This window comes from Amphiura filiformis, chromosome 13 (assembly GCF_039555335.1).
Source record: "Amphiura filiformis chromosome 13, Afil_fr2py, whole genome shotgun sequence".
Classification (NCBI taxonomy): domain Eukaryota; kingdom Metazoa; phylum Echinodermata; class Ophiuroidea; order Amphilepidida; family Amphiuridae; genus Amphiura; species Amphiura filiformis.
The window spans coordinates 29,340,576-29,364,288 of NC_092640.1; the positions used below are offsets into that span (position 1 = coordinate 29,340,576).

Consider the following 23,713-nt stretch of genomic DNA (forward strand, 5'->3'; position numbering starts at 1 on the left):
TACACGCAACATACAAATATGTTCACACACGGTGAAGGTTTCCATGCACAGTAGAATTAAGTGTATGGTAAATTGTGCTCTCCACAGGGCCAAAAACTGAAAAATGCTCAGATTCTAAACTAAACCAAATAAACCAAATGTGACATGATCAAGGGGAATGAGTCACATGTCGACCATGGTCGAAAATGAGTTTTACACATGTTTCTAAAGAGGACATTTAGAGCTTTCAGAAAACCCCATGTTGATACAACTTTTTTTTGTGAAGTTACATCAATTTATCAATCAATGAAAACAATATAAAACAAAAGAATTTTAACACTTTCTTTGCCAATATCTCAAAATCAATATTAGCGACATCCGACTCATTTCCCTTGATCGTGTCACAAATAAGTAAATGTGCATGGTCTACCTTGCTTCCTTACTGGAGTAACAGAGCATGAAAGACAACATCCACTATGGCTATGCATTGAAAACTGAACCTTTTTACTGTCAACTTATAGAATGATGACCCAAAATTTGTTTTCCACAGACAAGTGTACACAATACACAAAATATTATTTATCCTTTAATCTAGAAGACACCATCAACATACCAATTTTTCCAGTGGCCAAATGTGCTCTTCAGGATCATCATTCAGCAGCTGAAGGGAGTATCCCATCATGCATTGCAGTGTACATGTATCTGCTTGCTCCATAGCTAATGCGTACAGAAAAAAAGCTTAAATATTGAGTGCTATAGATACTATTTTTCTTTGGGTGTAATTTTGAGCCACAGAGATTCTAGACACAAGAGGATGCACTCATTTTTTCAAACAAAAGTTTAAAGCGCCCCTGATTTAGCGAGTAATTGAAAGTGATGGATTCTGTGTACATTTTCTATGGCACTCACAATTCTTATGGTACCGCAAAGCATAATGGGATACACCCTCTAGCTGCTGTGGTTCACCATGTTCGCCAGTAGGATGTATGTCTGAAGCTCTGGTCTGAAGCATATAGAATTGGTAATAGAGGCCACCAGCAAAATATGATATGTTGATGGTGAAAAAAAAACAGGTGAATGGCAATTCATCCTGAATAATGTTACAGTATAATAACCTTTGAACCCCAGGCTTTGAACATTATAACTAGTGCTGAAAATAGAAAATGGAATGTCAATGCAATTTTATTACAAAATACTGTGACATAATATGGAAGGACATACTAGTACTTTAAAAGTTACAAAATGTCATCTCAGGAAATTAAAGTTGCAATTTGGGTCTCTGCTATTAATGAGTTGTATGATTTTCACACACACATAAAACACATTCAGCCGCAACAAAATGGTAAATTTATGTTCTTGGCATGCTAAATATAGAAATCACAGTTCAGAAAAATGTTTAATCCACAGCAACCGACAACCTCTCTATTGTGCTGTCTGTATACTGCATAGCAATGTTCACAAATTAAAAAAAGGTTTTATTTTTGCAAATAATCGCAAATACAGGTTGGATCGCAAATTTAACAACATGCAAATACCGTACTGACGCGAGTATAGTCCCACCCCGTTTTTGGGTGAACATTTTTCAAAATTGGGGGGTGGGACTATACTCGAAATTTCAATTTTTTTAATTTTTTTTTTTAAAGTTTTTTATTTTTTCGGCTTTGTAGTGTCCCTGGACCTAGACCTAAATGCTAGGATCATTCATGGTTGACCTAAAAATTAAAAAAATTTCAAGATGTTTCGTATTTTAAATATGAAAATTGATAATTTGTATTCATGTCATACTCTATTAATGATTTCAAAATGCATTGAATTTGAATGCATTTGGGGGTGGGACTTTACTCGAAGGTGGGACTATACTCGCGTCAGTACGGTAATTATGAAATTTTGTCTTATTACAATATTAACATTGAAATTGTGAAAATAAATACGCAAAAATAACCCCTTTTTCAGTATTTAAAGTCACAGTCCAATTTAAGGCAGCTCAAAACTTTGGCAATCATTAACACAGGAAATGTATTAAGATAATTATTAAGATAAACCTCTTCTTGTCACATAACAATAATTTCCTGTTTCAAAACATGAAATGATAGCAATCCAATCTACGACATACAGGCTCCCAGCTACAATGTAATATGCCCAAACACACAGATTTGGATTTTTCTAAAAGACTTGTTAAGTTACATGATAAATATATTATATAATAAAAAGATACAAAATGTATTCATGTACATTTTCGTACAATTACCCATAACCATGCGGGTATAAAGTCCACCTTCGGCTAGTTTAAGCCCATGCCACCCCCTATTTTTCAAAACATTCTGAAAACAAGGGTACATTCTGGTATAAGTCCAGTAGTACTTTTGGCCTACATGTAGATCAATCCATTAATTGCTCTCACATTGTGGTGTGATCAAGCAAAATCAATCTGACGTCTCTTAATACTAAATTCAATTTTCGGTTTCTTATTGGATTTTAAAAAACAAGCATTTTGCAAATTAAGCTACATTTTGCAGCAACCCCCATTGAAATTGGACAACTAGTTTGAACGATATGAACAGTTAAAGAGTTTCCAAAACAACTGGAAACAAAAGGAATATATCCTTTGACTGGCTCAATATTTCAGACTTCTGACGGGTTTTGCTTGATCACATCACAGTTAAGGGATCTAGAATGAGCGTTTATAGAGTTTCGACAGTATTTTTTGTGGGACATGAGAGCACCTCAGACGTATCGAATTGCATTCTGAATACTAAGCATGTCTTTCTGATTATCTGATATCAAATAATTTTCATTTTTTGAAATTCAAGATATACCGTAATCATTCCAATAAGCGCCCAGGGCGCTTAACAAAGTCATTTTGGGTAGGCGCTTATTTTTTACTTCGTTTACCTAACTTTTTCATAAGGGCATTTATTAGAAACAAATTTACTTTTGTTTTAAAAGGGTCCTGAGATGTTCTAGTAGCTTTTCTGATTCAACATTAATGGTACTATTTAGCAAATTGAAAATACCCGGGGTGGGCGCTTATTGGGGCATGGGCGCTTATTGGAACGAATACGGTAATACAAATTTTATGACAAATTATTAAAATTTGATATTTTTCAAATTTTTGATATAACAGTCCTCGAAATAAATTTTATAAATCTAATGATATATTCTTAAAGTGTATGTAGCTGGGTGGAAAAGCCGATGATCAATTGAACATTTTGACCTTTTATATTGAAGATATGGATTTTTTTGGTGTTTTGGGGGGAAAAATCCATATTTTCAATACGAAAGGTCAATACTTTCAATTGATCGTCGGCTTTTCAGCCCACCTACATACACTTAAAGTATAAATCATCAGATTTATAAAGTTTACTTCAAGTACCGTACTGTTAAATATCAAAAATATCAATTTTGAATGATTTGCCATAAAATGTGTATTACATTGCGAATTTCAAAAAATCAAAATTATTTGATATCAGAAGGACATTCTTCATTCAGAATGCAATTCGATATGTCTGATGTGCTCTAATGTCCCGCAATAAATACTGTCCAAACGTTCATAACCCTTCCCTTAAGAACACAATAATATTTAAAACAAATATCAGTTACAATTTCCATTCAATTTACATAGACATAGATGATACAAATTACTGGTACATATTATGGCATGAATGTTTTAAAAACAAATTGAGAATATTATTTGTTTATTTTTAAATTCAAGTAAGCCTCTCCCTATCCCTGGTTATAAGCCCATCCCCACATTTAGACTGAAATTGCCAATCTAGGTGGGGGGGGGGGCTTATACCCAAGTGGTTACAGTATTATGAAGACTATACCCAGTACTACATGTATATCAGAATCAAAATGTTATACATGTGTATCCACAGGCTTCCTTGTGTATTTTAGTATTAACCTAATTACCGTATTCGTCCGAGTATAGTCCCATGTTCGAGTATAGTCCCACCCCCCCTGCCCCATTTTTCGAAAAATTCCAGAAATTGTAAAAAAAAAAAAATTAAATTTGAGTATAATCCCCCCCCCCCCAAATTGTGACACATTTTCACCTAAAAAACGGGTGGGACTATACATGTACTTGGACCAATACAGTACTCCTTATTCCAGAATATACAGCAATAATTTTTGTGGATTAAAAAATATCCCATTTTGCCATGAAACATATAGCTAAATCCTACCTAATTCTAACTGTCAATGAAAGTCAAATTTTAATATTTCAGAATTTAGGACCAAAAAACATGCTTAATTATAGGGCATTTTTTGTATACTGTGACAATCAAACCTAAAGACTTATACAAAGACTAATTCCAAGTTATGCATTCCAAATTTTGTTAAAATTAGCCTACACTCAAGATTTTGAATGGTTGGTTAGACCAGTGCAAAATCTTTTCCCTTGAAATTGCAAAAATATTAAAATTTGACTATTTGGCAAAATAGAATAACATTTTTTTTCATTCCAATAAATTAGTGCTGTACGTGTTTATCTGGAATGGGGAGTAGGCATTATGTACTTACTAGGAAGAGGAACAACCCCTTTGTGCTTTGCAAATTTGCATCCATGCATTGCATTGACAATAACCAATGCACGAAATGCCATAATTTCATTGCCTAATGAATATTGTTTATGAATTCTTTTTTATACTTAGTCATTTTAAGGAGAACAGATAAAGGCATATACATTGTATATATATCGTATGACACGATATGGTCCATGAGGCTAAGGCGGTAAATTTGAAACTGAGATAAAGGTAAAAATATGGAGTAAAAAATAATAAAATACATTAAAAAACAATAGACATCAAAAAACTTTGTAACTTTAGAACCAAGTATGCTAGACCTTTGGTCTTTTCAGTAATGAGAGCTAATTGTATAATGTAATAATTACAGTAACTCAATTTTCAAAAATGCCTCCATGGACCAGATCGTGTCACATTTTTTGAAATGAAAATGTGATTAGATTTCACTGTCTAATGAATAAACAAAAATAAAACAAGTACAATTCTATATTATTACATGTAGGCTGCATTTTGCCTTAAGTGGAAGACTAAACAAGTTGGAAACAATGTACACGTGCATGTATCACATACTCTTCCAATTTCATAAACAAATTAGCATACAATGTATTGTATAGGCTTACAATTTTTACATATGTACATTTTGTACATCAATCACAGGGACTGCCTTCTGAGGAGAGCGAGAGCAATCACGCTGTACTGCTCTCCTGAAATCTGATATAGGAGAGTGATTTTTAGCTCTCCTTAGTTGACCATTCTCTCCGTACATTCTATTGTAAATGCTTCAAACAGCTCTCCTTGAAGGCTACAGAAGAGCTTTTTCATGCTCTCCTGCAAATGCTTTAAACAGCTCTCCCTGAAGGCTCCAGAAGAGCTATTTCATGCTCTCCTGCAAATTCCAAAAGACAGTCCCTGCAATCATAAATTTGTAAAAGACATGGCAAGGCAGAGGCAATAGAAAATATATTAACAAGCATCAAGAGTAAATTTAACTACAATGTATAACAAAAGAAAAATTTATGTTTGCCAGCTTTTCTAGATTTTGCAAATGTACAGGCAAAGAATGCATGCACTTTTTGTGAGTAATGAAATACTGACACATTCAAACCTTTAATACGACACTATGAACTTAATTATGTTTGATTTTCGCATAAAGTTACTGGACTCTTTGGTACTGAAAAGTTTAGCTGCAATGATCATGAAGCTGATTCTAGTAAACTAAGGCCAAGTAAAATTAATTATTAGTTTCTCGTCCCCGCCCGCATTGTTTTTAGCTGCCGCATCAAAAAAGGATGTTTTTGATTATTTTTTACGAAAAAACACATGTCGGGGCACATATAAGGAGTCTTGCCGAAAAGATACTAGATCTATCGTCTTTGGGGAAAAAACTTGTTATAGAAAAGGCAAAAAAAGGTGCCCTCCTCCTCCTTTTCGAAAAAAGTTAGGACGAGAAACTTATAATTAATTTTACTTGGCCTAATGCTTTCCATAAAAGCGACTGTTAAAGGAAATAAATGCTCCTTGAAGCCACAGAATAAAACACCAGATGTGAAAGTTGTGGTCTAAAACATGCTATGTTAGTCCAACTCTATAGCCTACTGTAGGGTGAATTGGGTGGCCTATGGGAAAATTGGACCCTAATTGTAAGACTATCCATGTGTTCAAGGTGAAATTTACACCTACTCCTGTACTCTTACCATTTTCAAAGGAAACGGGAAATAAGCAATCTGTAGCTTTAAGTATGCATCAGGGACTGCCTTTTGAGGAGAGCGAGAGCAATTGCTCTCTATTGCTCTCCTAAATCTGATACACATTTGTAGGAGCTCTCCTTCGTTAACCATTCTCTCCTTACATTCTATTGTAAATGATCTAAAACAGCTCTCCTTGGAGGCTCCAGAAGAGCAATTTAATGCTCTCCTGCAAATTCCAAAAGACAGTCTCTGACACATGTGAATTATATTCTTGATTATCTTACTATTTAAAGTTTATTAATAGTCAACACCAATTATGTCCCAACAATGTACCTAAAATTAGTTTATGTACGAGTATGATTAGTAAATATTGAATAGCAACAAGCTATACATTGCTTTTGATCACCCCTTGTCCGCCACGTTTCAAAAGCAATATCATCGCTATCGATGCATTGCTATCGAGTACATCACACGATATATACACACACAGAAATGTTCACACAATATATAATTTTCTCATTGACCTTGAGAAATTTTAGGGCTGAAAGAAGTTTTATTCCAATTTTGTTTAAAAGCCCAAATATGTCAAAAGTGGGTTTAACCCATCTATAGACTATTATTCATAGTGTTCTATGCTGAGATGAATATAACTAAAGTTATATTCGTCTCAGGTTCTATGGGCCTTCAAATGCATATAGCTGTCATTCATATCAGAACGGATTGAAACACCAGCAATTAATGCATGATGAAATAGGACCAGCTTCCTTTATTATAAAAAAGTGTACTGTATTAGTGACTTTGCATTCTAAATTGTAATATAATACAATTATATTTTATGGGGAAAAAAGTAAAACCAATTTACAAGAAATATATAAATTGATTTTACTCATCATTTTAATTTCATTTCACTTAATCTATGAGCTGTGCATGTACAAGAAAAACATATTTCAAATAGAAAATTAGCAGAGTTAAGGTACCCCTTCAGTTCTTTCACAGCACTCAGTAGGCAGTTTCTCCCAGTTGTATACATATGACAACCGATACTGTTCTTCTTTAGCACACATTTTGCCTGTTGCTTTCAATTGTTGGTACTTTGACCTCATATCCTGCATAGTCTGTTTGTGAGTTACTAGATACACATTGCGACAACCTCGTGATTTGTATTCTGTATCAAATCGCGGATCGTGTTCTCTTTTCACGTCTATTGCCGCGAGCCAGGTTCCAAGTGAAACATCTTCTGCGTGGTACCTTTTAAGAACTGGCGCGTTCATCGCGACAAAGTGTACCAAGTCGGAAGATACGACGTAACCACCGCCGAGTGCATACGGAAGATAGCGATCACAAAGAAGAAATTCTGGCTCTGACCATTTGCCTGCTCGGTGGACATGCGCCCGACCGTCAAAGAATCCCCAATAGAACTTTTTACGCGGCTTCGTCTTTAATTCTCTCATCAGTGCATCTAATCTGATAAATGTATCGTCGTCTGCCTTCAGTACATACTGAAAGTTAGCGTGCTTATCAAGCCACTTAAACATATGGAGTAACTTTTCTGTCAGGCTACCGTATGAATCGTGTAAATCCGGAAGAAACATCAGATCACCGTGCTGAGCATTTTCTTTTTCAAGCAATCGATGGTCTTCTTTTGTGATTGTGGCTGTTCCCACTACGAAACGAATGACAACATCTTTTGGTAGACTCTGAAGCCACGTTTCGCGGATTGTGTACCGTCGTTCAACGAGTTGAACACCTGTCATGATGCACACCACTAGCATTCCGGAAAATTCCGGTTTGGCCGCTTTGTGGGAAACCAAATCATCCACATTGGCTATGTTACGGTTTGCGATATTATGACCTGTGTCATCATCTCGTGGTTCGCATGCTTTTTGAGAGTTTTCATTTCCAGTGATGTTACATTTTGCAAGGTAGAGGAATGCGGTGATGAAGGATACCAGGGGATGAAGATGAGCACCTTATTCATCATAGAGCTTTTTTTGCGACCCATCATGCTTTCTGTGGAAACAAAATATATACAAAGTTATAATCTTAATTTTAAATCAAATACTTGTAAATCAATGCAGTGTGCACTCTCATCATGGATGCTGCTCGTGCTCCCACTTATTCAGAACTAAGTTTGAACTAGAGCTAAGAAGATTGTGAAATAGTGCCGTCGTCGGCACCGTTTTTTAATGTCGACATGTCGATATAATTTGTATACCGACGTAGAAAAAAAATCCTAAAAAAAAAAAAAAAAAAAAAAAAAAAAAATTTGGTCAGAAACCCACATACATTGTACAGGCGTCAACATTGGGGGGATGAATGTATGGACCATCCCCCCTGAAATATTGAATTTGCAGTTCATTACAGCTTGAAAAAAAGCATTAACAAAGCTAAATTGTGCAGAAAACCCCATTGAAATTGAACAACCAGTTCCAAAGTTTGGGGCAATAAAAGAGTTTCCAAAACAATAGGAAACAAAAGGAAATATTTCCTTTGCTTGGCTATATCTCAAAACCAATATTTCCGAGTTCCTACTGATTTTGCTAGATCGCATCACATACATTGTGTGTGTAACAACGCAAAATACATTAGAAAATAAATGTTTTACAACCCTTAAAGTAAAAGAATCAATTGAAAAGAGCAAACATAAATAAATGATTGTACCTGAACAACAGATCCCAAATTACAAACAAGGTTAGTTTTTGTAGTTATTGTCCACAGCTTTGAAAAGTAAGGTTATTAAATTGTACATATGTGACCCCTCGGCACAACTGAGCCCTGAAGTCGCCAATCATCATTTTTGAGATATTCAACCAAAATATTCTGCTTGAAATTAGCTTTAAAATGATGTATATCATGTCTATAGTACTTGACATTTAAGTAGTGAAAAATCAATAAAACAGTCAATAAATCCTTTGTTTCCTGTTGTTTATTATTAAGTTCGATGGAGCATATCTCAATAGTGGCACTGGCGACATCCGGGCTCAGTTGTGCTGAGGGGTCACATATCTTACATCATCAAAATGTAAATTCTTGATATGCATGGAAATGATGCAAAATTGTTAAATTTTAAAATTGATCAACTAAAACCTCAATTTTGACTACCGGTAGCTCTATTTTAAAAAAAAATCTACACAATATCGGGGCATCCCCCCTCAAATTCCCCCACTGTCACAAGTGTGATCCGCGACGCACAGTGACAATTGGCAATGACCCCCATAGCAAAGAAAAACACTGATCTGACTCAACAGATGTCCATATTCATGCATGATGCATGTTGGATATCTTATACATTTTGTGTATATTTAGTCAGCAAAAGCAAAAAATGCTGGTACCTGTTGTAGACTGGAGGAGGTATTTAAAAATAATTTTAGACTGCCTCAGCCCAAAAATAATGGCTGACAACTTTCCAGCTTTTCATGCTTAACTTTGCTGCACACGTGTACAAAACTTTTAAGCTTTTATGATCTGCAGCAAGATCCGGGAAGCGAAACTGGGTGTGATCTTCGGACCTGATCCTCAGTATCCTGCTGAGCTGAGTTTAACAGTTTTGTTTATACTGCATATTCCAGGAATATAAAAGCTTACCCTCACACAGACATTGACAAGACTCACAGCCACCTGATTTCTTGTAAAACCCGGGGTAAAAAAATCACACAGATACCCAACAACACAAAAATACAGCTGGCAGCCACGTCACCAACGCTAAAGCGAAGATTTACCTATATCTTGGTTTCAAGGGCCACAGGAAATTTGACACCACTGCCTTCTACTAGTTCTTGGTGCAGTGCTCAGCAATCGTCAATCATGCATGTGTGCAACCTGTTTTTGTTGTCACTTTTTACCAGCTGGGCATTGGTTCGCACCAGTTTAAATTTCCCCACCCTATAATGTATTGTACTCGAAATCATTTGAAAGCCAGCGAAAAGAACTTGACCTCTGACTTGTTTAATCTCTTTACCTTCTTTTGTATGGTACATGTGTACTATCCTTCATTACGTAGGTTTTACACTATTTGCTCGTATGGTGCGTGTCTATGACATTCTATGTGGGGTTGCTACTAATAAAGACCACTCAAGTCTTCAATAAATTATTACATCAGATCAGGTTGAACAAGGGACCGATCAATATTTTGCTCTAGGCCTAATTGGCATAAGGGGGTGGAAGGGCCAGGAATCAGAACAACTGTTGCGATTTGGTAGTTCACAGCAACTTGCGAATGGTAGTGAGCTTTGGCAAAATTGCATTGATCATTTCATATGAGTGTGTAGGCCCTATAGGGCCTATAGAAAAAAATATCACAGATATTATAGGCCTACGGGCCTACCCCGGCGCCTAGGCCTCAGTACTGAGGCCTACTTGTAGATCGGCCAGGGGTGCAAATTGTGCGCAAGCGGGGAACACCGCTCCTAGGAAATGAGAGTCAAAATTGAGGAAATAATGCCATGTGAAGAAAAAAGAAAGAGCGGGGGAAAAAGGAGGAAGAGAGAAGAAAAGAGAAGGGGCGAGGAAGGGGGAAAGAAGAAAGAAAAAGAAGAGGAGTGAGATGAGGTACACGGTAATAGGGGAGGGCTGTAAGGTAGTGAAGCTACTGAATGGAAGAGAGCAAAATTTGGAGGAATTCGCATTATTTTTCAAGAAATAAGAGCAACTAGATCTGGCTACAGATCTGGACCTAGCCGGGGCCGGAAATGCCAGTCTTAAAGTTTGACCTTTGACCGGCTATTATGGACATCTCAGACCATTAATGGTGCATCACTGTAGCATGTAGGGGCTTTATCCGTCTTCCATAGGCTGAGATACAGCTACTTTTCCGTAATTTTAAACATTTGTTTGCAAATTTGATGTTTTGACCTTCTTAATGACCTTTGACCCCAATATAAAAAAACCTCATATACACCGAGAAAATGCATTGTTACAGTTTAAATAAAAAAATCTACTCTGCTTAGTTATGGAGATAAAAATTCTTGAAGTTATTTAGCTTCAAACCGGAAATGACGTCTAAATGACCTTTGACCAAAATAACAAAAATACCGTGCATACATCGAGTAACACTAATGCATATATGAAGTTTATGTCACTCTGGTCTGGTTACGTTTTGAGATTTAAAAAAAATGAACATATTTGACGATTTTTGGTTTTTGACGGAAGTGACCCCTTAATGACCTTTGACCCCAAAACTGTAGACACCCCAAAGACCCTGGTTAGTAGCAATGCACGTGTGCTAATGACAACACTCTGCTATGTATTTTGTAAAAACAGTGATTTTTTGAATATTTTTAGCTTTCAGACCGGAAATGACCCCTTTAATGACCTTTGACCCCTTATCTGTGAACACCCTATAGACATCGTTCAAAGTCAAATCACATGTCCTAAGCATGTTACCATCACATGTAATTTGTGGAAGAAGAAGCATTTTGAACATATTTGGTTTTATACCGGAAATGACCCCTTAATGACCTTTGACCCCAAATCTGTGAACACCATATAGACACTGGATATAGCCGATGCATATGGGCAAGTGACGTCATTGTAGGATGTAACATCTAAGAGAAGAAGCATTTTGAAATTTGTTGCCAGAAGAAGAAGAAAGAAGAAGAAACTAGATCTGGTTACAGATCTGGACCTAGCCGGGCCGGAAATGCCAGTCTTAAAAATTATGGACATCTCACACCATTAATGGTGCATCACTGTAGCATGTAGGGGCTTTATCCGTCTTCCATACGCTGAGATACAACTACTTTTCCGTAATTTTAAACATTTTTTGGCAAATTTGACGTTTTGACCTCCTTAATGTCCTTTGACCCCAATATAAAAAAACCTCATATACACCACGAAAATGCATTGTTACAGTTTAAATTAAAAAAATCTACTATGCTTAGTTATGGAGATAAAAATTCTTGAAGTTATTTAGCTTAAAACCGGAAATGCTTCTACATGACCTTTGACCAAAAAATAAAAATACCGTGCATACATCGGGTAACACTAATGCATATATGAAGTTTATGTCAATCTGGTCTGGTTACGTTTTGAGATAAAAAAAAAAATGAACATATTTAATGATTTTGTTTTTGACGAAGCGACCCTTAATGACCTTTGACCCCGAAACTGTAGACACCCCAAAGACCCTGGTTGGTAGCAATGCATGTGTGCTAATGACAACACTCTGCTATGTAATTTGTAAAAACAGTGATTTTTGAATATTTTTAGCTTTCAGACCGGAAATAACCCCTTTAATGACCTTTGACCCCTTATCTGTGAACACCCTATAGGCACCGACCAAAGTCAAGTTACATGACTTGAGCATGTCACCATCACATGTTATTTGTGGAAGAAGAAGCATTTTAGAGTAAAATCGCATTTTTGCCATTGTGAGCAGGTCAAAGGTCAAATGGAGTTCAATGTCATGTCACATGTGGGGACATGGTCAGTGGTGTTTGTGAGCAAGTATTGTCAAAATCGGTCAAAGCATAAGAGAGCTAGAGGCGAAACGTGGCAAGTCACGCACGTGTTGCCAGAAGAAGAAAGATCCGATAGCATCACAAGACCTAGCCGGTGTCCCGGCTAGGTAAGAACTAGATCTGGTTACAGATCTGGACCTAGCCGGGGCCGGAAAAGCCAGTCTTAACTTATAGTTTGACCTTTGACCGGCTATTATGGACATCTCACACCATTAATGGTGCATCACTGTAGCATGTAGGGGCTTTATCCGTCTTCCATAAGCTGAGATACAGCTACTTTCCGTAATTTTAAACATGTTTTTGCAAATTTGACGTTTTGACCTCCTTAATGACCTTTGACCCCAATATAAAAAAAACCTCATACACACCAGGAAAATGAATTGTTACATTTTAAATTAAAAAATCTACTATGCTTAGTTATGGAGATAAAATTATTGAAGTTATTTAGCTTAAAACCGGAAATAGCGTCTAAATGACCTTTGACCAAAATAATAAAAAATACTGTGCATACATCGAGTAACACTAATGCATATATGAAGTTTATGTCACTCTGGTCTGGTTACATTTTGAGATAAAAAAAAAGAACATATTTGATGATTTTTGGTTTTTGACTAGAAGCGACCCCTTAATGACCTTTGACCCCAAAACTGTAGACACTCCAAAGACCCTGATTGGTAGCAATGCATGTGTGCTAATGACAAAACTCTGCTATGTAATTGGTAAAAACAGTGATTTTTGAATATTTTTAGCTTTCAGACCGGAAATGACCCCCTTAATGACCTTTGACCCCAAATTTGTGAACACCCTATAGACACTGGATATAGCCGATGCATATGTGCAAGTGAGCGTCATTGTACGATGTAACATGTAAGAGAGAAGAAGCATTTTGAAATTTGTTGCCAGAAAGAAGAAAGAACTAGATCTGGTTACAGATCTGGACCTAGCCAGGGCGGAAATGCCAGTCTTAACTTAAAGTTTGACCTTTGACCGGCTATTATGGACATCTCACACCATTAATGGTGCATCACTGTAGCATGTAGGGGCTTTATCCGTCTTCCATAGGCTGAGATACAGCTACTTTTCCGTAATTTTAAACATTTTTCTGCAAAGTTGACGTTTTGACCTCCTTAATGACCTTTGACCCCAATATAAAAAAAACCCTCATATACACCGAGAAAATGCATTGTTACAATTTAAATAAAAAAAATCTAATATGCTTAGTTATGGAGATAAAAATTCTTGAAGTTATTTAGCTTCAAACCGGAAATGACGTCTAAAAGACCTTTGACCAAAATAATAAAAATACCGTGCATACATCGAGTAACACTAATGCATATTTGAAGTTTATGTCACTCTGGTCTGGTTACGTTTTGAGATAAAAAAAAAAAATGAACATACTTGATGATTTTTGGTTTTTGACCGGAAGCGACCCCTTAATGACCTTTGACCCCGAAACTGTAGACACCCCAAAGACCCTGGTTAGTAGCAATGCATGTGTGCTAATGACAACACTCTGCTATGTAATTTGTAAAACAGTGATTTTTAAATATTTTTAGCATTCTGACCGGAAATGACCCCCTTAATGACCTTTGACCCCTTATCTGTGAACACCCTATAGACACCGACCAAAGTCAAGTCACATGACCTAAGCACGTCACCATCACATGTAATTTGTGGAAGAAGAAGCATTTTGAAGATATTTGGTTTTATACCGGAAATGACCCCTTAATGACATTTGACCCCAAATCTGTGAACACCCTATAGACACTGGATATAGACAATGCATATGTGCAAGTGACGTCATTGTAGGATGTAACATGTAAGGGAAGAAGCATTTTGAAATTTGTTGCCAGAAGAAGAAGAAGAAGGAAAGAAAGAAAGATCCGGTAGCATTTCAAGACCTAGCCGGTGTCCCGGCTAGGTAACTAGATCTGGTTACAGATCTGGACCTAGCCGGGCCGGAAATGCCAGTCTTAAAGTTTATGGACATCTCACACCATTAATGGTGCATCACTGTACCATGTAGGGGCTTTATCCGTCTTCCATAGGCTGAGATACTGCTACTTTTCCGTAATTTTAAACATTTTTTTTTTCAAATTTGGCGTTTTGACCTCCTTAATGACCTTTGACCCCAATATAAAAAAACCTTATATACACCGAGAAAATGCATTGTTACAGTTTAAATAAAAAAAATCTACTATGCCTAGTTATGGAGATAAAAATCCTTGATGTTATTTAGCTTAAAACCGAAATGACGTCTAAATGACCTTTGACCAAAAAATAAAAAATACCGTGCATACATCGGGTAACACTTATACATATATGAAGTTTATGTCACTCTGGTCTGGTTACATTTTGAGATAATAAAAAAAGAACATATTTGATGATTTTTGGTTTTTGACCGGAAGCGACCACTTAATGACCTTTGACCCCGAAACTGTAGACACCCCAAAGACCCTGGTTGGTAGCAATGCAGGTGTGCTAATGACAACACTCTGCTATGTAATTTGTAAAAACAGTGATTTTTTGAATATTTTTAGCTTTCAGACCGGAAATGACCCCCTTAATGACCTTTGACCCAAATTCTGTGAATAATTTATAAGCACTGGATATAGCCGATGCATATGTGTAAGTAACATCATCGTACTATGTAATTTGTGGCAGAAGAAGCATTTTGAAGATATTTGGTTTTATACCGAAATGACCCCTTAATGACCTTTGACCCCAAATTTGTGAATATCCTATAGACACTGGATATAGCCGATGCATATGTGCAAGTGACGTCATTGTAGGATGTAACATGTAGGAGAAGAAGCATTTTGAAATTTGTTGCCAGAAAGAAGAAAGATCCGATAGCATCACAAGACCTAGCCGGTGTCCCGGCTAGGTAACTAGATCTGGTTACAGATCTGGACCTAGCCGGGGCCGGAAATGCCAGTCTTTACTTAAAGTTTGACCGTTGACCGGCTATTATGGACATCTCACACCATTAATGGTGCATCACTGTAGCATGTAGGGGCTTTATCCGTCTTCCATAGGCTGAGATACAGCTACTTTTCCGTAATTTTAAACATTTTTTTGCAAATTTGACGTTTTGACCTCCTTAATGACCGTTGACCCCAATATAAAAAAAACCTTATATACACCGACAAAATGCATTGTTACAGTTTAAATTAAAAAAATCTTCTATGCTTTGTTATGGAGATAAAAATTCTTGAAGTTATTTAGCTTAAAACCGGAAATGACGTCTAAATGACCTTTGACCAAAAAAATAAAAATACCGTGCATACATCGGGTATCACTAATACATATATGAAATTTATGTCACTCTGGTCTGGTTACGTTTTGAGATATAAAAAATGAACATATTTGATGATTTTTGGTTTTTGACGGAAGCGACCCTTAATGACCTTTGACCCCAAAACTGTAGACACCCCAAAGACCCTGGTTGGTAGCAATGCATGTGTGCTAATGACAACACTCTGCTATGTAATTTGTAAAGACAGTGATTTTTTGAATATTTTAGCTTTCAGACCGGAAATGACCCTTAATGACCTTTGACCCAAATTCTGTGAATAATTTATAGGCACTGGATATAGCCGATGCATATGTGCAAGTGCGTCATTATATGATGTAACATGTAGGAGAAGAAGCATTTTGAAGATATTTGGTTTTATACCGGAAATGACCCCTTAATGACCTTTGACCCCAAAATTGTGAATATCCTATAGACACTGGATATAGCCGATGCATATGTGCAAGTGACGTCATTGTAGGATGTAACATGTAAGAGAAGAAGCATTTTGAAATTTGTTGCCAGAAGAAAGAAGCAGAAAGAAGCAGAAGAAAGATCCGATAGCATCACAAGACCTAGCCGGTGTCCCGGCTAGGTAAAGAAGAAAGAACTAGATCTGGTTACAGATCTGGACCTAGCCGGAGCCGGAAATGCCAGTCTTAAAGTTTATGGACATCTCATACCATTAATGGGGCATCACTGTAGCATGTAGAGTGTTTAGCCGTCTTCCATAGGCTGAGATAAAGCTACTTTTCTGTAATTTTAAACATTTTTTTGCCAATTTGACGTTTTGACCTCCTTAATGACCTTTGACCCCAATACAAAAAAAACCTAATATACACCACGAAAATGCGTTGTTACAGTTTAAATAAAAAAAAATCTGCTATGCTTAGTTATGGAGATAAAAATTCTTGAAGTTATTTAGCTTAAAACCGGAAATGACGTCTAAATGACCTTTGACCAAAAAAATAAAAATACCATGCACACATCGGGTAACACTAATGCATATATGAAGTTAATGCAACTCTGGTCTGGTTACGTTTTGAGATAAAAAAAAATGAACATATTTGATGATTTTCGGTTTTTGACCGGAGCGACCCCTTAATGACCTTTGACCCCAAAACTGTAGACACCCCAAAGACCCTGGTTGGTAGCAATGCGTGTGTGCTAATGACAACACTCTGCTATGTAATTTGTAAAAACAGTGATTTTTTGAATATTTTTAGCTTTCAGACCGGAAATGACCCTCTTAATGACCTTTGACCCAAATTCTGTGAATAATTTATAGGCACTGGATATAGGCAATGCATATGTGCAAGTGACGTCATTGTAGGATGTAACATGTAGGAGAAGAAGCATTTTGAAGATATTTGGTTTTATACCGGAAATGACCCCTTAATGACCTTTGACCCCAACTTTGTTAATATCCTATAGACACTGGATATAGCCGATGCATATGTGCAAGTGACGTCATTGTAGGATGTAACATGTAGGAGAAGAAGCATTTTGAAATGTGTTGCCAGAAAGAAGAAAGAAGAAGAAAGATCCGATAGCATCACAAGACCTAGCCGGTGTCCGGCTAGGTAAAGATCCGTAGCATTTCAAGACCTAGCGGTGTCCCGGCTAGGTAACTAGATCTGGTTACAGATCTGGACCTAGCCGAGCCGGAAATGCCAGTCTTAAAGTTTATGGACATCTCATACCATTAATGGTGCATCACTGTAGCATGTAGGGGCTTTATCCGTCGTCCATATGCTGAGATACAGCTACTTTTCCGTAATTTTAAACATTTTTTTTTTTTTTTGACGTTTTGACCTTCTTAATGACCTTTGACCCCAATACAAAAAAAACCTCATATACACCACAAAAATGCATTGTTACAGTTTAAATCAAAAAAATCTACTATGCTTAGTTATGGAGATAAAAATTCTTGAACTTATTTAGCTTAAAACCGGAAATGACGTCTAAATGACCTTTGACAAAAAAAATAAAAAATACTGTACAAACATCGGGTAACACTAATGCATATATGAAGTTTATGTCACTCTGGTCTGGTTACGTTTTGAGATAAAAAAAAAGAAAATATTTGATGATTGTTGGTTTTTGACCGAAGCGACCCCTTAATGACCTTTTGACCCCAAAACTGTAGACACCCCAAGGACCCTGGTTAATAGCAATGCATGTGTGCTAATGACAACACTCTGCTATGTAATTTGTAAAAACAGTGATTTTTTAAATATTTTTAGCTTTCAGACCGGAAATGACCCCCCTTAATGACCTTTGACCCAAATTCTGTGAATAATTTATAGGCACTGGATATAGCCGATGCATATGTGCAAGTGACATTATTGTAGGATGTAACATGTAGGAGAAGAAGCATTTTGAAGATATTTGGTTTTATACCGGAAATGACCCCTTAATGACCTTTGACCCCAAATTTGTGAATATCCTATAGACACTGGATATAGCCGATGCATATGTGCAAGTGACGTCATTGTAGGATGTAACATGTAGGAGAAGAAGCATTTTGATATTTGTTGCCAGAAGAAAGAAGCAGAAAGAAAGATCCGATAGCATCACAAGACCTAGCCGGTGTCCCGGCTAGGTAAGAAAGATCCGATAGCATCACAAGACCTAGCCGGTGTCCCGGCTAGGTAAAAAGGAGGAACATTGGGGGGATGAATGTATGGACCATCCCCCCTGAAATATTGAATTTGCAGTTCATTACAGCTTGAAAAAAAGCATTAACTAGAGCAACTGTGCCCTTTGCAAGGGCACGAGGTAAGTTAGGCGGATGACTGTGACGATCTGATCAAGCAGCAATACTATGCTGGATAGTATTAATTTTAATAATACTGTTTTATTATTTGCCGTTTTAATATACCTTGATCGTGGAAAGCTGTTCTGTATGACCCCCTTAATGTCATTAAATGAATTTTAAAATATTTAAAACATGTTAAGAATGTCATAAGGATCATTGCATTTAAATTTCAGCTCAATTTAAGCATTTTGGAAACTTGACCTTTGACCCCTTTATTGCCCCTTAATGACCTTAAATGAATTTTAAAATATTTTCAACATGTTTAGAATGTCATAAGGATCATTGCATTTAAATTTCAGCTCAATCAGAGCATTTTGGAAAACTTGACCTTTGACCCCTTTATGACCCAATGACCTTAAATGAATCTTAAAATGTTTTTCAAATGTTTAGAATGTCATAAAGATCACATATAAATTTCAGCTCAATTGGAGCATTTTGAAAAACTTGACCTTTGACCCCTTTATGACCCCTTAATGACCTTAAATGAATTTTAAAATATTTTTAAATATTTAGAATGTCATGAGGATCATTGCATTTAAATTTCAGCTCAATTGGAGCATTTTGAAAATCTTGACCTTTGACCCCTTTATGACCCCTTTTAAATGGCCTTAAATAAATTTTAAAATGTTTCAAACATGTTTAAAATGTCATAAGGATCATTGCATTTAAATTTCAGCTCAATTTGAGCATTTTCGGTTAAAATGACCTTTTTTGACCCCTGTGACCCCTGGATGACCTCTGATGTTAAACAAATCCATAACTTTTGTAGCCAGCTACCCAATACTGCTTGTGACTGAGTTTGGTCGAAATCCGATTAAGGATGTGGAAGTAGTAGCAAATTGTGAGAAAGAAAGAAGAAAGAAGAAAGAAATGGCAAGAAAGAAATAAGTTAGGCTGCCCGCCTAACTTAACAAAGCTAAATTGTGCAGAAAACCCCATTGAAATTGAACAACCAGTTCCAAAGTTTGGGGCAATAAAAGAGTTTCCAAAACAGTAGGAAACAAAAGGAAATATTTCCTTTGCTTGGCTATATCTCAAAACCAATATTTCCGAGTTCCTACTGATTTTGCTAGATCGCATCACATACATTGTGTGTGTAACAACGCAAAATACATTAGAAAATAAATGTTTTACAACCCTTAAAGTAAAAGAATCAATTGAAAAGAGCAAACATAAATAAATGATTGTACCTGAACGACAGATCCCAAATTACAAACAAGGTTAGTTTTTGTAGTTATTGTCCACAGCTTTGAAAAGTAAGGTTATTAAATTGTACATATGTGACCCCTCGGCACAACTGAGCCCTGAAGTCGCCAATCATCATTTTTGAGATATTCAACCAAAATATTCTGCTTGAAATTAGCTTTAAAATGATGTATATCATGTCTATAGTACTTGACATTTAAGTAGTGAAAAATCAATAAAACAGTCAATAAATCCTTTGTTTCCTATTGTTTATTGTTAAGTTCGATGGAGCATATCTCAATAGTGGCACTGGCGACATCCGGGCTCAGTTGTGCTGAGGGGTCACATATCTTACATCATCAAAATGTAAATTCTTGATATGCATGGAAATGATGCAAAATTGTTAAATTTTAAAATTGATCAACAAAATAACTCAATTTTGACTACCGGTAGCTCTATTTTAAAAAAAAATCTACACAATATCGGGCATCCCCTCAAATTCCCCACTGTCACAAGTGTGATCCATGACGCACAGTGACAATTGGCAATGACCCCCATAGCAAAAAAAACACTGATCTGACTCAACAGATGTCCATATATATATTCATGCATGATGCATGTTGGATATCTTATACATTTTGTGTATATTTAGTCAGCAAAAGCAAAAAATGCTGGTACCTGTTGTAGACTGGAGGAGGTATTTAAAAATAATTTTAGACTGCCTCAGCCCAAAAATAATGGCTGACAACTTTCCAGCTTTTCATGCTTAACTTTGCTGCACACGTGTACACAACTTTAAGCTTTTATGATCTGCAGCAAGATCCGGGAAGCGAAACTGGGTGTGATCTTCGGACCTGATCCTCAGTATCCTGCTGAGCTGAGTTTAACAGTTTTGTTTATACTGCATATTCCAGGAATATAAAAGCTTACCCTCACACAGACATTGACAAGACTCACAGCCACCTGATTTCTTGTAAAACCCCGGGGTAAAAAATCACACAGATACCCAACAACACAAAAATACAGCTGGCAGCCACGTCACCAACGCTAAAGCGAAGATTTACCTATATCTTGGTTTCAAGGGCCACAGGAAATTTGACACCACTGCCTTCTACTAGTTCTTGGTGCAGTGCTCAGCAATCGTCAATCATGCATGTGTGCAACCTGTTTTTGTTGTCACTTTTACCAGCTGGGCATTGGTTCGCACCAGTTTAAATTTCCCCACCCTATAATGTATTGTACTCGAAATCATTTGAAAGCCAGCGAAAAGAACTTGACCTCTGACTTGTTTAATCTCTTTACCTTCTTTTGTATGGTACATGTGTACTATCCTTCATTACGTAGGTTTTACACTATTTGCTCGTATGGTGCGTGTCTATGACATTCTATGTGGGGTTGCTACTAATAAAGACCGCCCAAGTCTTCAATAAATTATTACATCAGATCAGGTTGAACAAGGGACCGATCAATATTTTGCTCTAGACCTAATTGGCATAAGGGGGGTGGAAGGGCCAGGAATCAGAACAACTGTTGCGATTTGGTAGTTCACAGCAACTTGCGAATGGTAGTGAGCTTTGGCAAAAATTGCATTGATCATTTCATAGCGAGTGTGTAGGCCCTATAGGGCCTATAGAAAAAAATATCACAGATATTATAGGCCTACGGGCCTATCCCGGGGCCTAGGCCTACTGAGGCCTACTTGTAGATCGGCCAGGGGTGCAAATTTGTGCGCAAGGGGAGCACCGCCCTAGGAAATGAGAGTCAAAATTGAGGAAATAATGCCATGTGAAGAAAAAAGAAAGAGCGGGGGAAAAAGGAGGAGAGAGAAGAAAAGAGAAGGGGCGAGGAAGGGGGAAAGAAGAAAGAAAAAGATGAGGAGTGAGATGAGGTACACGATAATATGGGAGGGCTGTAAGGTAGTGAAGCTACTGAATGGAAGAGAGCAAAAAAAATTTGGAGGAATTCGCATTATTGTTCAAGAAATAAGAGCAAAAAAGAGGAAGATGCCGGGGGAAGATGTTGGTTGTTGATATTTATCATGTTTATGGGATATGAGGAAATTTACAATTAATCATATCACCATAGGAGCCTAGGAGGTAGGCCTATTATGTAATTTACCAGGAAAAACATAGGTTGGATGAAGGCATGTGGAAACAGGGCACAGTATCTGAGGAAATTTACAGAGAGGCGGCAATCATATCTGAGGAAATTTAGAGAGGCAGCAATGAGGATTTTATGGGAACAAAAGTCATGAAGGAGCTTGAAGGAATGGAAGGAATTCAGTGTATCAATACTAGTAAATGCCACTGAGAAAGAGGGAAAACTGGAAAATATTCAGGAAATTTAAAAAGAAGAAACATAAAGCACTTAACAAGTTGTGCTCCCTCTGACAAAAATGAAAGAGGAAATGAGGAGTAAAGGAAAATAAAAGGGGAAAGGAGCGTCTGTCCCACCAAAATTAACCCCAAACTAAAAATACCAAATTTTAGCGCGCTACGCGCGCACTCATCATGAAGCCTTTTTTTTTGGAAGCTCAAAGACTAAAATACACGCTATGTTAACATGATTTGTAGAATATATATACTTTTGCAAATTTGAAATTCGCGATATACAGTTCACGTGCCTCACACACTTTTGAAGCAAAACCCGGGGGGTCACTCCCCATTGTGGCCTGTACACCATCCGCGATAATGAAAACGCGTAAAAAGGGTCGTTTTTCGTGGGTAGGCACGATACGCGCGTAACGCGTTTAGGGTGTCAAAAACATGAAAAAAGGGTAGCAAAATTGCAATTTCTAAATACGCGGAAATGAAATTTAGGGTATGAAATTTGATGTTAGGAATGAAATCCCTGTTTAGGGTGTCGTTTTAGCCAAGGGTTAAATCCTTGTTTAGGGTGCTTTTCAAAAGTTGATTATCGCGGATGGTGTACAGGCCACAATGGGAGTGACCCCCCTGGGAGCAAAACCCACAAAATTACGTACATTTCCACTTTTTGCGGCAATTTTGCGCAAAATTGGTCGATTCCCCCCCCCAAAATTCACCTTGCAACAGTGTGTGTGCCTGATGCCCTCAGACGGGGTGTTTGGTTCCACTTGAAGGGGGGGCAAAGCTGCACTTTGATGGCTACAGCATCATTGCAAGTGACCGGAGTAGCTTTTGGCGGGAAAATGTCATCGAACTTTACATATAGGGCCAAATTTCAAAGTTGCTCAAATTGTGTTATACATGTAAAACCATTCCAATGTATTCCCTAGTCACAAGGATTCAAAAATGTAAAGTACCGCTCTTGAGTTATAGGCCGAACCGAAAAGGTCAAAGGTCACGATTTTGGCTCTATGGGGTCAAAAACATCTAAGTGCTCCGATTTTGCCAAATTGAATTGATTTATCAAAACGAACATTTTGACACATCTTTTGGCAACATTGGAGTTGACGTTTTTGAGCACCATAGAACCAAAAACGTGACCTTTTAACACAATTTGAGCAACTTTGAAATTTGACAGCATGAATAGCAACATTTTTTTGTTGCAAAACCCATTGTGATTCCCATTGTTCACTCGTCACGGCAGATCGATTTCCATTTGTTAGGTAGAAATTCCCCTGCACATCAAAGAAATGAGTTTTGGTGATATTTAATATTACTATTTTGGATTAAAAAGTGCCACCTCTTGCTAAAATTACATGAATTTTATATCATCATAAAGATAATTTCTCTATCTCTAGTGCACGGTTTATTGCAATGCGAAGAAAATTAGGCCTATGT

At 37.0% G+C, this 23,713-nt stretch overlaps 2 protein-coding genes across 4 annotated transcripts in view; one reads left to right on the forward strand and one right to left on the reverse strand.

Moving 5' to 3' along the window:
- Positions 1-23,713, forward strand: part of LOC140168207 (7SK snRNA methylphosphate capping enzyme-like) — a 113,220-nt gene that overhangs the window by 26,502 nt on the left and 63,005 nt on the right. The window lies entirely within an intron of this gene.
- On the reverse strand, positions 537-21,211 carry LOC140168203 (beta-1,3-galactosyltransferase 6-like). Of its 3 annotated transcripts, none has more exons than XM_072191541.1 (2): positions 20,880-21,211; positions 537-8,200 (listed from the first exon to the last, which is right to left on the reverse strand). In XM_072191541.1, exon 2 carries the CDS (start codon positions 7,960-7,962, stop codon positions 7,159-7,161), a length of 804 nt encoding a protein of 267 aa, XP_072047642.1. In that variant the 5' UTR covers positions 7,963-8,200; positions 20,880-21,211; the 3' UTR covers positions 537-7,158. The 3 variants fall into 3 exon arrangements, with proteins under 3 accessions (XP_072047642.1, XP_072047640.1, XP_072047641.1); XM_072191539.1 differs by lacking the exon at positions 20,880-21,211 and adding an exon at positions 9,910-10,019; XM_072191540.1 differs by lacking the exon at positions 20,880-21,211 and adding an exon at positions 9,776-9,903.